The 14,580-nt window shown below is 30.7% G+C and overlaps 1 protein-coding gene across 5 annotated transcripts in view; it reads right to left on the bottom strand.

Annotated features, from left to right (window-relative positions):
* LOC145242406 (LIM domain kinase 1-like) overlaps window positions 1–14,580 on the bottom strand; it is a 339,107-nt gene that overhangs the window by 11,145 nt on the left and 313,382 nt on the right. For all 5 annotated transcript variants that reach the window (XM_080105436.1, XM_080105438.1, XM_080105439.1 and 2 more), the window contains exons 8-11: window positions 8,552–8,638; window positions 7,626–7,713; window positions 6,463–6,566; window positions 948–1,013 (exon numbers count right to left, since the gene is read on the bottom strand). In XM_080105436.1, the coding sequence (XP_079961562.1) occupies window positions 948–1,013; window positions 6,463–6,566; window positions 7,626–7,713; window positions 8,552–8,638 (345 nt within the window). The remainder of the gene's footprint in view (window positions 1–947; window positions 1,014–6,462; window positions 6,567–7,625; window positions 7,714–8,551; window positions 8,639–14,580) is intronic.

The following is a 14,580-nucleotide window of genomic DNA, read 5'->3' as shown; positions in this document are numbered from 1 at the left end:
TATATCTTACTCCGAAATATATTTCTTTAAAAATAAACACCTGTTTATTTTATAAAAAAGTTTTGCGTTGCAGTTTTGGCTTCAAATGTATTTATACATGTTTTATTCTTCAAATTTCACTCAACGCTTTTAATGGATACACACAAAAATAACTACCCAAATAATTATATATATATATATACATTTATATATATATATATATATATATATAAATAAAAATAAATAATTATATATATATATATATATAAATATCATGGTGCAATTGTGCTTTAAACAGAAACATTCATTTCAAACACACGCCTGTTGATTTTACGTTGGGCCTTTCGAAATTTTGTTGATTTTCTTTAAATCTTTTAAAAAAAAAAACGATTTAAAAAAACAAATATTACATAATTTGCTATTACACTTGTTATTTTTTTCTTTTATTTGGTCTTTGCTCCTTTAATTGAAAAAAAAAATTAGGGTTTGAATTACATTTTTCAAATAGTTATAAGCTTCGAAAGATAGTAAGTTGATTTATTCAAGTTCATACATGGCATTTTTAATGGCCGCTTCTGATACACCTACTGATAGGGTGACTTCCAATAAGACAACTGTACTTACTGTCGTTGCATAGTTTGCACAGAGAATACTCAACAAATTTTACAATTTCTTTTTAGTTGCCTCTCAATTAACATAAGGTGAATTTTTTATTTGAGTAAGATTCAGTCCCCCAAAAATGGGCACTCTGGATTGAGAAAATGTTTTAAAATAATCTCAGTTTTGAACGATTTTTTCTTACTGACCATAAACTCAAAAAACGAATCATAATATCAGAACATATTCTACACTTTGCTCTTTGCCAAAAGGCCAAGAGGTAGGAGATTGAAACTAAAAAAATTTTGAATAAAAATAATTTTTATATGCCATTAGATAGTAAGTAAACTGGTATGATAATGAATACTTACTTCTTTTACTAAACAATTTTGAGAATTGAGATCTCTGTGAATAATGTCCATAGAATGTAAATAGGTCTGAAAAAGAAAGCATAAATTAAAAAGATGAGAAATAAAAGTTACATAGAACTTTGTTAAATCATCATAAACAAGGTTGAAAATAAAAAAGGGGGAAAATTCTTTATGCCATGGCATTTTAAAGCTAAATGCTTCTCATCAGAAGAGGAGAAAAACCGCCTTTATAGCACTACATGGGTATACAAAGATATTAGAAATGAAAAGTCACAAAAATATAGAGTGAATAAATGGAGACTATTAAAGGAGAGGAGAACCTAGGAGTGTTAGTAAGGGAGGGGATAAAACAATGTGGAATAGAGAAAAAAAAGATGAAAAAGTAAAAAAAAAAAGAAACAATAAAATAGGTAGAGAAAAATGAAAAAAAAAGAAAAATTTATAAGAAAAAGGATAGAAAAATTTCAAACATGAAAAGATAGTTCAATTAAAATCCTTGGAAAAGTAATCTAATAGTCTAATTGAGGTTGATTTGAAAATAAACTCCAGAGCAATTTTTGGTAAGGTAATCCTCAATAGAAATCCAGGTGGAATGACGGTAGTTCAATAGTAATCGGTTTGAAAGTAGACTTTAATGGAAGGAATCTTAGATAAAGTAATGCTCAGAGGTCATTGAATGATCAAGAAGCACTTTGAAGATAGACTACAATGTAAAATTCCCAGGTAAAAATGTCCTCAAGTATATTCCACATGTCTGAAATTGATCCAGGAAAGTCCCAAAGACTAAGCTCAATGCAGTGTAGCTGGATGTATCAATCCCCAAAAGAGGCTAGTAGTGAGTCCGAGTAATCAATACGTAGAGCATATCTAAAATAACTTTCATCATAAATTTAAAAGAAAAGTGGTCATGAGAAGAATCGAGAAATATATTTTAAGAGAAGTGATCACTAAAAAAAAAAAAAAAAATGGAGAAATTATATTCCAAAATATGAATTTAATTTCCAAAAGATTGGAGATTTCTCTCCAATAGAGCATCAGTCATTGGTCCTAACATAAAGCAGAATGGGAAATAAACCAAAAGAAACAAAAATTAAAAATTTAAATATTCAAAAGAACAAATGTATACAAAAACAGACAAGAGAGTGGAAAGATAAAAAGGGGGAAGATAGAAATGAAGGGGGAGGGGGAGGACTGGAGAGATTGCTGAAAGTAAAGCAACATAGAGAAGAGGAAAAGAAGAAAATCGGGAAATATGATAATAGCAATAAGAAAAGGGCAAAAGCGAGGAAAAAGAAAAAAGAGAAATTAGTTAAATGTTAGGGTGAGGAGAGGAAGTGAAAGAAACAAGAATGTCATAATGTACCATCAAAAACACAAAGTGTGAGGTGAGATTGATACCTAGAGGGTAGAGAGACATAAGTAATCATGCACATAAATGAATAGAAATAGAGACGTACATATACTCACAAACATTGGTCATGTCAGAGTGAAAAATTATTTTGCAATTGTATCAATAGAACAATCAAGAATGGATCAAGATGAGAATCATCATGCTGATGAAAACAAAAACAGAATGCAAGCATATCTAGGTATTTACTTACATATTTAAACGCATATATATACATATGTATATATATATATATATATATATATATATATATATATATATATATATATATATATACGTGCGCGCACACACACACACACACCACACTAATACAGACACTTAAACAAACATTTATATAGATATCCACATGGATACACACAGATACAAATGCATACAAGTAGATAAATATATACTGACACTCTAACGCAAAGAAAGTGCTATCTCGGGAGTAAGTAGTAAAATAGAGAAGGGAAAAACGAAAAAGACAGAGAGTATCACCTATATATTTTTATATTTATATATAAGTAATTAAGATGTAAAAGTAGAGCCAAAAATGCAGTAATAAAATAAAAGATTAAAAGGCAAAAAAGGTAAAAGGGGACATAAAACATTAATATTATAAAAAGGAGGATGCAAAAATGAAGTTCAAAAAAGGTGGAAACTACTATATATATACATATATATATATATATATATATATATATATATATATACTAGCTGTACCTGGCCATGAATTGCTGTAGCTCAGTTTTTTAAAGAAAAAAATTGCATTTATTTACTTTTATCATTTTTTGCAATTTCTTTTTATCAATAAAAGTTGTTTCTTTTTTTTGCATAAAAAGATTAATTTTTTACCATAAATTGTTAGGTGAAAGTTTTTTTTTGTTTTCGTTTTTTTTCAGGAAAACTTACACTTTAAAAAAAAAAAAGTTGACAGTAAACGTTTCTTTTTGAAAACGGAATTTTTATTATAAAAAGGACAGATGAATGCTTTATATGAACACTGTAAATAGTTAGGTGAAAGTAGAGAAAAGTTTGATTTTTTTTTTTCAAAAGAATGTACAAATTATTTTTTTGTCAACAGATGTTAAGAAAATAAACAGAAAAAATACTCCCATCATTAATTAATTAATTATGCAAAAAAATAAATAAAATGTTGATTTAGTGTTTCAATATTTGAACAATGCTCCGTTGAATCCGGTGATTGCCGATCGAACCCTAACCATAATTGGAATCCGGGGGGTGCGGGTCAAATTCTGCATGAGTACCATTTTTTTTAATTTCGTCTTTTGTTCAATTTTTTGAGTGGGCTATCATCGATTGCAAACTAACAAATTTAACCAAAATGCAAATTCAACAATTAAATAATTTTAAAAAGTGCTCAGCTTCTAATACAAATCCTAGTAAATCAATCCCCCTTATTGGAAACACTCAAGGGAAGGATGAAACCAAATTATTGCCAATATGTTTGGGAGAGGTTCTATTTTTTCCTTTTTTTTTTTTTTTTTTTTTTTTCAATATTTTAAGCAGATTTGACACTCAGCTACCTAATTTTTATGGGTCGCTCGGTTTTTAATATAATGTAAGTAGATCTAGATGTTTATAACTTACAATAAAATTTGCCGAGTATGCGCTGTTTTACGGTTGTTGTAAAAATGGAACGGAAACATAAATTTCGCTCTGTTTTAATCTTTTTTTTAATTGTGCCCCCTCCCCAACGAATATAATCAAAAGAATAACATTCAACAATTGTACTTATATATATAAAACACAAAATATTAAAAAAAAAAAAGAAAAAAAAGAAAAGTTATTAACGAAAGGGAAATAATTCCATTTTTAAACGAAAAAAGTCAGTTTGGTATATCTTTTTATTATTTTTTACATAAGTCCAACTTACCGTTCACATTGGAAATGTCGACATTTATAGATTGTCGGGTACGTTTACAACGAATAAACACTCCAATCTACCCATGTTAAGAACGGCTCTCGGAATAGAAACCCCCAATCTCCCCAATGAGTTGGATGTAATGTAAAAATGTACCGAATTTAAAAGGGAACGAAATTTAAATTTCCGTTCCATTTTTACAACAACTGTAAAGCAGAGCATTCTATGCAAATTTTCCTTAACTTAGTGTATTAATGTTATTTTTTTTAAGTAAAAATAATATTTAGGTTTGGATATAAATTCCTAAACTCATTTCATACTAAATAATTTAGGTGACTGAAATAGGAATCTAATTGGAATCTACCCATGTTAAGAATGGCTCTCAGAATAGACAGCCCCAACCTTCCCATGTTAAGAACGGCTTTCGGAATAGACACCCCTAACCTTGTCAGCATACCCGAAAACCTATAAAAGTTGACATGTCGAATGTGAACGATGAGTTGAACGTAATGTAAAAATATTGTATCGAATTTAAAAGGGAACGAAATTTAAATTTCCGTTCCATTTTTACAACAATTGTAAAAAAGGTATTGTGAAACTTGAATTCAAACTGGAAAAAAAATTAAAAAAACAACTATATAAAAATAGTGCGGTACCATCTGCCATCGTATGCATCTGAGAACATTATATCTATTGTAAACTTAAACAAAAATTTGGTGCTTATGCATTTTTGGCACCACGCTATTTTTAAATATTTTTTCAGGTTAAATTAAAGTTTCATGATATTTTTTTTTTAATTGTAAGGTGGAAGCACAGAATAGTTACAAAACACCTCCCCATGTTAAGAATGGCTTTCAAAATAATAACATTATTATTTTAGCACAGTACCAAAAAATACATAAGTACCCAAAGTTTTATTTTTATCATTCAATGTTTTTAATTTAATCATTTTAAAACTTCATCTTGCATTATTTGTTAAACAACGTGGTTAATTTAAATTCAATTTTTATAACATTTCAATAATTATGTGATTATATTTTACCCATTTAAAGTTTGTGAAACATGTAAAAAAGAAAAAAAAAAAAGAAAAAAAAAAGCTTCTGCTAAGATACCGGTGTTAACCTTTAAGTGTCCCTTTTAGTGATTACCTGGTTTGAGGATATTTGTACAACGGCAAATCTGCCCACATGGTTACATTATAAATAATCACGCGATTAAATCCATTTAAAATTTACCGATTAGAATCTGATATTTTAAAAAATTATTTCATACAACATAAGAATCACGGCCTATCATGGTGAGACCAAAAATTCCTTTAAGTGATGTCACGTGACGGCATGCAGTGATAAATAAATATGTCCCCAAATAAAAAAAATGGCAACATCGGAACAAAGAAAACCACCTATTTATTAAAGAAAAATTAAGTATAATATTATAACTAAAAAGAGATATACAAAACACGCATGGGTACATATACCAAAATGTCGAAGCAATCGGCCCAGTGGTTATTTAGACTATTGATAACGAACAAACCAAGAATTACATTTTTATATATATCCCTATTGACAGCATTGTTTATTCAAAAAATAACATTTTATATATTTACCTTTATGCAAAATTAGCTGTCTTTTATAGGAGCTTGTTAATAATTGTAAAATTTATCAATCAACTTATTGTGGCACTTATTTGATAAGCGAAACACATAAAAACATCAAAGTAATCTCACACAAGAATTTTCCCTCGGTTTTTAGCTACTATATTAATTATTTAAGAAAATTCACATCACCTCCAGTCAATGATCTGAGTTGCATGATCATCTGTTATGGAAGTTACCTTTTATGTAACTTATGGTACAAAGGTGGATGGGAGTAATACTGTGAGAATTGTACCAACTTTGACATGAAGCACCCTCGGTATGCTGGATGTGTAATAGAAGGCCGCAATTATTATTATGACGATTTGTAGATCCAGAATTTCTTTTACAAAATTCCTTAAAAGTCCTAACAGATAAAGGCGGCACTCAAAGTTGGCTTTTAAGCAAATAACTTTTAAATAAAGAAGAAAACGTAGGCACTGACTGTATAAAGGTTTATTTCTGTTAGTGCTAGCAGCAAACCAATCTCTAAATTAGCATGACACACAGAGAAAGCAAGGGAGGTAAAAAGATAATGGCAAAAATATGTACTTTTTAAATGAAAGAAAATCGAAGGTATTTTAAACAATTTCTTTTTTATGTTACTTACCATTCCTGCAGCAATGTCCTTGCACATTTTAGCTCGACATGTCCAAGACAAAGGAATTTTCATATCATGCAAAAGGTCTTTGACAGTGCCACCCGATATGTACTCTGCAATACAAAAGGAATTGAACATTTGCCAAAAAAAATTAAATAAAATATACAGCTAAGCTCTAAATTTTGTTTCAAATAAGTTTGATCGTTTGCTAAAAAATTAAAAGGAAGTTAAATCAATAGCCTAAAAGATTAAAAAAAAAAAAAGGATTATAATTTTTACAAATAGTATGAGAAATTTTATGATTGAATCATGGTGGACAAGTCTGGCATAAACTGAAGTTTATTTGTGCCAAATTAGATTGCTGAAAAGATTGCAAATATTATGATTCCAAAAGTGGCATTTTTTCGAGGGGATTACCTTGTGCATAATTAACTAGAGAATATATTGATGGTTCATACTTTTCTGATTACTATTTTTTTTTTTTTTTTTTTTTTTTACACGGTGGTCACCACTATTAGTGCATATTTGAGTATGATAACTCTGATAACACTTGAAATCTGTAAAATCAGTTCCATACACTACAACAGTTTTCATTAGATTAATAATGCATCCCAGCTGTTTTGGGATGCAATCATCCTCCATTTTATCAAAATTTCCTACTTTTTTTTCTTCCTATGAACATTTATTAAAATTTAATTACATTTTTAATATTATTGGCTTCATTTTTAGCTATGTTGGGTTTTAAAAAGAATAATCTTATAAATGACTAGCTGACCTGGCCTTGGGTACATGATGTTAATTTATATTTTTAACAAAATCCTGTTAAGATTTCAAACACTTTTGGAAAATTGCATTTGAAGCTATTATGTATAATAACTGAAAGAATGTAAACTGAACTTTTAAATATGAGCAAAGAAAATGACGTTGAAAAAAAAAAATGAGCAAAAACAGGAGGCAAATAAATAAAGAAAACTATTTTTATTTATGGAACAAAATGTTGATGAAATGAATTTCTTTACTTCTATGTTCTAACTGATACATAATAGACATTTGTAATTCTGTAAGAAACACAAGTAAGAAACAAAGACAGATTTGATACCAATCAGAATGCTAATTTTAAATAGCAAACAACAGCAATTGATAAATAACATAACTGAAAGCTCAAAACTCACCTGTGACAAGGTTTAGTTTTTTATCCTTGTACAGAACCCCCATGAACTTGAGCACATTGGGGTGGTCTAGGTTCCGCAACACAGACACCTGAAAAAAATAAATGAATGATTAAAAAAACTTTTTATAAATTATAAACAATCTTTTATTATAAACATTAAAAATACAAAAATCAGATTACAAAGTTTTACCCATTTAATCTTTTGTCTTGGTATAAAATATTTAAGGGACATGTGCTAGATTCAGTTTATCTGAATGTTTCAGGAGTTAATTGTGCTGCAGAATAAATAGCTGATTGTAAAGATAAATAATATTAAGCAAAGCATGCATCAAGGAGAGTGCTTAGAACCATGGTTTTATGTAAGCTTGGAGAAAATAGCTGAAAGAAGCTAAAATACAAGATCAACCTTTAAAACAGGATATAAACATATAGGTTGAGCAGAGTAGCAAATGGATTTAAAAGGTCGAGTAATTTGAGTGTATACATAGAAAAAAAAAAAAAAGAAAAGTGAATAAAAGTAGACTCAGCCATTTTTTTCTCTGACTACAGACTAAGACATAAAAAGAAATGTCCTCTGATTTTGCCTTAGTTTGAGCACAGAAAAACAAAAAAAACAAAAAAAAAACATAAAAACACAAAAAAATCTATCTACCTAATACTAAGTTTTGGTGATTATTGCAGCCGATAGAGTACAAGTATTAAATATGGCTGGAGACACCTTCTAAAATAGTTTTGACAAAAGACAGAAGAAAGCCTGAATTACACTATGCAAGCACGAGTGTGACCTGTTTATAAAAATAGCAGGTTACGACACACAGCGCAAAAAATACCAAGACTCAAATAGCAACAGAAATGATCCAGTCCACCCTGCCTCTTATACTAACTTCCTCTTTAAACAACTTAGACAAAAAATAAAAATGTACTCACCTCTTTCATGAAATTTTTCTGCGCATCTTCATCAAATCGTGTTAATTCTTTAAGTACCATAACTTCTTTGGTGCTTTTATGGGTTACCTAACAAGAAAAGAAAATGAAGCTGTATTATTAACTCTGAATAATAAACAGTTGTTCAGAATAGTATATTCAATAAAAAACTAAAAGAAGTAACTCAACTTGTAAAAGTCAAATTAATAGCAAATTCATCCATTATATTTAGTTAATATTTTAATAATTTCTTAAAACAATATGGCTAAATTCAGTAAAAAAATTATTGTTAAACCTTTTGCTGTAAACATAAGTGGTAAACTTTATGAAATTTTCAGAGAATACTGGCAATGCTGTTAAGTTTTAGGTCACTCTAAAGCTTAGCTACTTGTAACTCAAAAGGTGGTGATGAATAAATTTCTAGATGGCATGAGACCAATTTTCTCTTTTTTTTTTTTTTTACCTTATCTATTGTGTTTGGTTGGTTGATTTATTGGGGCTTCACGGCATATCAACCACTGTGGGTCATTTAATGCCAAGCTATGTATTTAGTTGAGATTGTTTTGTTTTTTTTCCCCCCGAGTTATGTATTTTAAACTTTTTTGAGTTTTTACAGTTTAAAGTGATTTGAAGAGTTGTATTTTTTTTAGGTATTTGATGATTTGGTGTGGTGTTACCTTGTGAAACAATTCTTTGATTTCGTTTACCGTATAATATTTATTTCTGATAGTTTCATATTTTTGACATTCTGTTAATGTTTTATTGTCATCTGTTTGTCACAGAAAGTGCATTTTGTTTTTTCTGTTGCTTCGACTAGGTGTGAGTGTGTTAATTTGGTTATGTCCGATTCTGATTCTGTTTAGAACAATATTTTCTCTTCGTTGTTTTATTGTTGTTTTGTTTTTGTGTTTTATTATGGGTTGGTGCTTGTGTAGTTTGTTTTGGGTATATGTGTCCCATTCTGTTTGCCACTTATTTTTGTTATATTCCCTTATTTTTCTGCTGAAATCTGTGTATGGTATTTTGATGTTTGTTATATTTTTGCTAATGGCTTCTTTGGCTAATTTGTCAACTTCTTCATTGCCTGAAATACCAACATGACTTGGTATCCAGGCTAACATTATTTCTTTACCTTTTGCAATAATTTCATTGTATTTGTTCATTATATCTAATATATAAGGATGCTCTAGTTCTTCTCCTCTTAGAGCTAAGATGCATGACAAAGAATCGGTATATATAATGAATTTTTTCTTATTGTCGTTCTTAATTCAAGTGCCATTTTGATTGCCTGTAGTTCTGCTGTGTATATTGATGCGTCGATGGGAAGTCTTATTTGGAGATGGTTCTTTCCATCTGTACATGCCGCACCTGTTCCTTTTTTGTTTTGGCTCCATCAGTGTATATTTCTTTGTGTTGTAGGTACTTTTCTCTGAGTTCGTCGAAGTGGCTTTTATTTATTAAGTTGTTGGTATTGTTTTTTTGGTATTTAGTAAGAGTCAGATCAGTGCTTGGATCTTTCAAAGTCCATGGTGGTTTGTTGCTTACTGTGTGTGTGACTAGGGTTTTCGTTAATTTGAGTTAATATTTCTTTGATGCGATATCCGAAAGAAGGTATGTTTTTTGGTTTGCTGGTATAAAAGTTTGTATATTGTAGGTTGAAGGTTTTTTTGTGTGTTGGGTTGTTTGGATCACTTTGTAGTTTTATTGCGTATTGTGTTATTAATTTCTGCCATCTTAAATGTAGAGGGGGTTCATTGGCTTCTATGTATAGGCTTTCCATGGGTGATGTTTGATATGCTCCCAGACTAAGTCTTAATCCTTGGTTTTGTATGGTTAATAATTTTTGGAGATAGGATTTACGGATGGAGCTATATGTGATGCATCCATAATCTAATTTTGATCTTATGTGTGCCTGGTATATTTTTAACATTGTGTCTTGGTCTGCTCCCCAGTCTGTTTTTGATATTACTTTTAAATTTTCATTGCTTTTTGGCATTTTTGCTTTAAGTTAGTGATATGCTTATTGAAATTAAGTTTATTGTCCAGTGTGATACCTAGAAATTTCGTGTGTTGTGCTATTGGGATTGGGTTTCCTTGTATTTGTAGTTGTGGGTCTAAATGATATTTTTGTTTTCTGCAGAAATGAATACAGACGGTTTTATTTTGTGCCAACTTGAATCCATTTTTATCAATCCAGTTTTCTATTTTGTTTAAGCATTGCTGCATCTTTCTTTCAATTGTTATATTTAATGCAGAATATGCAATTGAAAAGTCATCTACAAATAATGATCTTTCAAATTGTGCGTCGACAATTTGTGTAATTTCATTTATTTTAATTAAGAAAATGGTGGTGGATAATATGCTACCTTGTGGCACTCCTGCTTCTTGCTCGTATTGATCTGATAGTGTGTTTCCTTGTCGTACTTTGTAGTATCTTTGAGACAGGAAGTTTTGTATAAATATTGCCATATTTCCTCTTATTCCCATATTGTGTATGTCCCTTAGAATTCCATATTTCCAAGTTGTATCGTAGGCTTTTTGGATGTCGAAAAAGACTGCCACCACGTGGTGTCAGCGTATGAAACCGTCTCTAATAAATGATTCTAGTCGTACTATTTGGTCGTTTGTGCTTTGTTTTTGTCTATATCCACTCTGATATTTTGATAAGAGGTTGTTTTTTTTCAGGTACCACATTAAGCGGTTATTTATCATCCTTTCCATAGTTTTGGAGAGGCAGTTGGTTAGGGTTATGGGTCTGTAACTGGTTGGGTTACTTGCATTTTTATTTGGTTTGGCAATTGGTATGATGGTTAATTCAAACACGGATTTTGGTATTTCTCCTGTGTTCCATATTTTGTTATATATGTTAAGCAACAGTTTCAAAGATGACCCTGGTAGTTGTTTTAGGAATTGATAATGTATATCGTCTGGACCTGGAGTTGTATTTCTGCTTTTATTTATTGCTCTTTTTAGTTTTTTTATGTTGAATGGTATGTTGTATGTTTCTTTGTTATTAGTTGTAAACTTAAGTTTTTCTCTTTCTGCTGTTTCTTTATGAATTTGGAATGATGTTGAGTAATGTTTGTTTGATGAATTTTTGTAGAATTCTTCAGCTAGTAAATTAATTATTTCTTTTTTGTTTATGCATTTTGTTCCATCAGTTTTAATTAAATAGTTTATGGCATTTTGTGTTTCTTTTCCAGCTATTTTCTTTATTATATTCCATGTTTTTTTAGTTGGTGTTTTGTTGTTTAGCTGTGAAATATAGTTTTTCCAGGATGTTTTTTTGCTTTGTTTTATGGTGTATCGTGCTTTGGCACGCATCTCTCTATATTTTTGTAAGTTAATTGTTGTAGGGTTTTGTTTTAATTTTTTAAGTGTTTTTTTTTCTTTCTTTGACAGCTTTTTTGCAGGTTTCATTAAACCAAGGGTTTGATTTTTTTGTGGGGTTTGTTGAAGTTTTGGGTATTGTTTTGGTGGCAATATTGTTTAAGGTTTGTGTGAAATGTTTTAGTGGTTCTTTATTTAGAATGTTTGTGTCTAATTCTGTTCTGCATAGATTGGTAAATGTTTCCCAGTTGGCTTTATGTAATTTCCATTTTGGGACTTTTTCTTCCGATATTTTTTGATTACTTTTAAGTATGATGGGATAGTGATCACTTCCGTGTTGATCTTCGAGTACATCCCAATGGAAGTCCATGTAAATGGATGGAGTGCATATTGTTAAGTCTATTACAGACATGGATCCATTGGCTGGGTGCATGTAGGTTTAGTATACATAGGTTTGTTGTATTTAGGATTTCAGTTATTATATTGCCTTTGTTGTTGTTTTGATTACTTCCCCAACGGTCGCTGTGCGCATTAAAATCTCCCATTATTATAAATGGGGGTGGGAGTTGGTTAATTAGCATGTCTATTTCTTTTTTTTTTATTGGCTGATTTGGTGGAATGTATATGGAGCAGATTGTGATTTTGCGGTGTAGGTTAGCCGTTAGTACTATTGCTTGTAATTCAGTGTTTAATTGGAGGATTGTGTGATGCATAGTGTTTTTGATTAGTATGGACACTCCTCCGATTGCTCTATTTGTTGTAGATATATGGGTTTTGTCGTACATGTTATATTCTTTGAATTTGTAGTTGTGATTTTCTTTGAGTAGTTTTTCTTGTAGACATATTTTGTTGTACATGCAATATTCTTTGAATTTGTAGTTGTGATTTTCTTTGAGTAGTGTTTCTTGTAGACATATTTTGTCGTACATGTAATATTCTTTGAATTTGTAGTTGTGATTTTCTTTGAGTAGTGTTTCTTGTAGACATATTTTGTACATGTAATATTCTTTGAATTTGTAGTTGTGATTTTCTTTGAGTAGTGTTTCTTGTAGACATATTTTCTTTTAGTGTTTCTTGTAGACATATATTGCTACTGGATTGTGTTTGTTGATGATTTCTAGTATTTCTTCGTGATTAGGTTTTAGTCCTCTGCAGATCCATTGTAAGAATGTTGTTTTGTTATGATTTGTAAGGTTTTGCATGGGTATTGCTTTTATTTATTTATTTTTCCTTATTTATCGTCATTTATAGGTTCATGGGGTAAGAGGGATATGTTTTGATTCCTCAGTCTCCATGACTTCTTGGTTTTCGAGTCCTAGAGGCATAGTGTTTTTTTGTTTATCTCTACTTTTGGATTGTGAGCGTGGTCATAGTGTGTTGGGGAGTTTAGGTTCATGTGCCGCAGAGGTTGTTTCGCTGTTCCGCCGGCCCCTTCTTTCTGGGGGATCCTTTGGCATGTCTACCTCTTTCTGAACACCCAGGGGAGTGTCTTTTGGCCTGGAGAGTGAACGTGACTTGTCCATTGAATTTTTTTTTTCTGCTATTTTGTTTCTTTTTTCCTCTGGTATGTTTTTTGGTGTTTGCTTTTTTTTGTTTTCTTTTTCGGCTAAAGGGATTGTTTCTATTGAGCGTGGTGTTTGGGTTTTTGGTTCCAGTGAGGTTTTGTTTATATTTATTTTTTTCATTTCTTCAATTGTGTTTATTAATATTTTGATTTGGTCGGTGAGGTCTTGGATTTTAATGTCTAAGTTTGTTGTGTGATAATTGTTGTGCTTATTAGTATTAGGAGTATTCTTTTTTGTTATTTCTGAATATTTGATTGTTTCAACTTTTTTCCTTGCTTCTGGGTAGATGATTTTTTCCAAATTTCACAATTTTTTGAGTAAGCACTGTGATTTTCTTTACAGTTGGTACATTTGGGAGTTTTTTGACAGTTGGTGTGGTTGTCATTTTCTCCGCACCTTCCACACACTGGGTGGCATGTGCATCGATTCTGATGGTGGCCAAATTTTTTACATTTGAAGCAACGCAGTGGGTTGGGGATGTAAGTTTCGACTTTCACTTTCTCATAGGCTATTTTTATTTCTGGTGGGATTTTTGTTGGTAAAAGGTTAGTATGTATGTGTGTGTGTTTATCATTTCTCCATTTTTTTTTTATTTGAATTCGTCTAATGTCTGTTACGCTCTGTTCTTTCAGATATGAACGTATTTCATCAATGGGACAAAGTGAAAGTTCATGGCTTTTTACCACTCCTTTGCATGTGTTCAGTGTTTTGTGGGGGTATGTTTTTATTTTTATATTATCGAAATGTTTCCATTTTAGGAGTTCATCCGCTTATTGTTTTGTGAAGATTTCTATTAGCAGAGTGCCATTTCTTAATTTTTGAACCATTTTGGGTTTTATATTTTTAGATAATATTTTCTCTATCTTAAAGGGGGAAAGTTTGGTTAATGGTGTTTCTTCAGTGGATTCCATTATTATAAAATTTGGATATATATCTTGTTCCTCAGTCGAGTCGCTATCCGAAGTGTCTAGCAGTCTTTTTTTTACTTGATGTTTTGTAACTCATTAGGATTGTTTGTGGGTTCATCATTCCTGCTCCCCACCCACCTCGGAGCCCTATTTGGGATGCACACAGGGGGATAACCCATTCACCCTGGCTACAACAGGGTTACAGGAATGGTATACTTGCATATAATGT

The sequence above is a fragment of the Euprymna scolopes genome, chromosome 21 (assembly GCF_053919585.1).
Source record: "Euprymna scolopes isolate OS-2025 chromosome 21, ASM5391958v1, whole genome shotgun sequence".
Lineage (NCBI taxonomy): Eukaryota > Metazoa > Mollusca > Cephalopoda > Sepiida > Sepiolidae > Euprymna > Euprymna scolopes.
The sequence above is the reverse complement of the archived record's forward strand: the minus strand, read 5'-3'. Positions and strand labels throughout refer to the sequence as shown.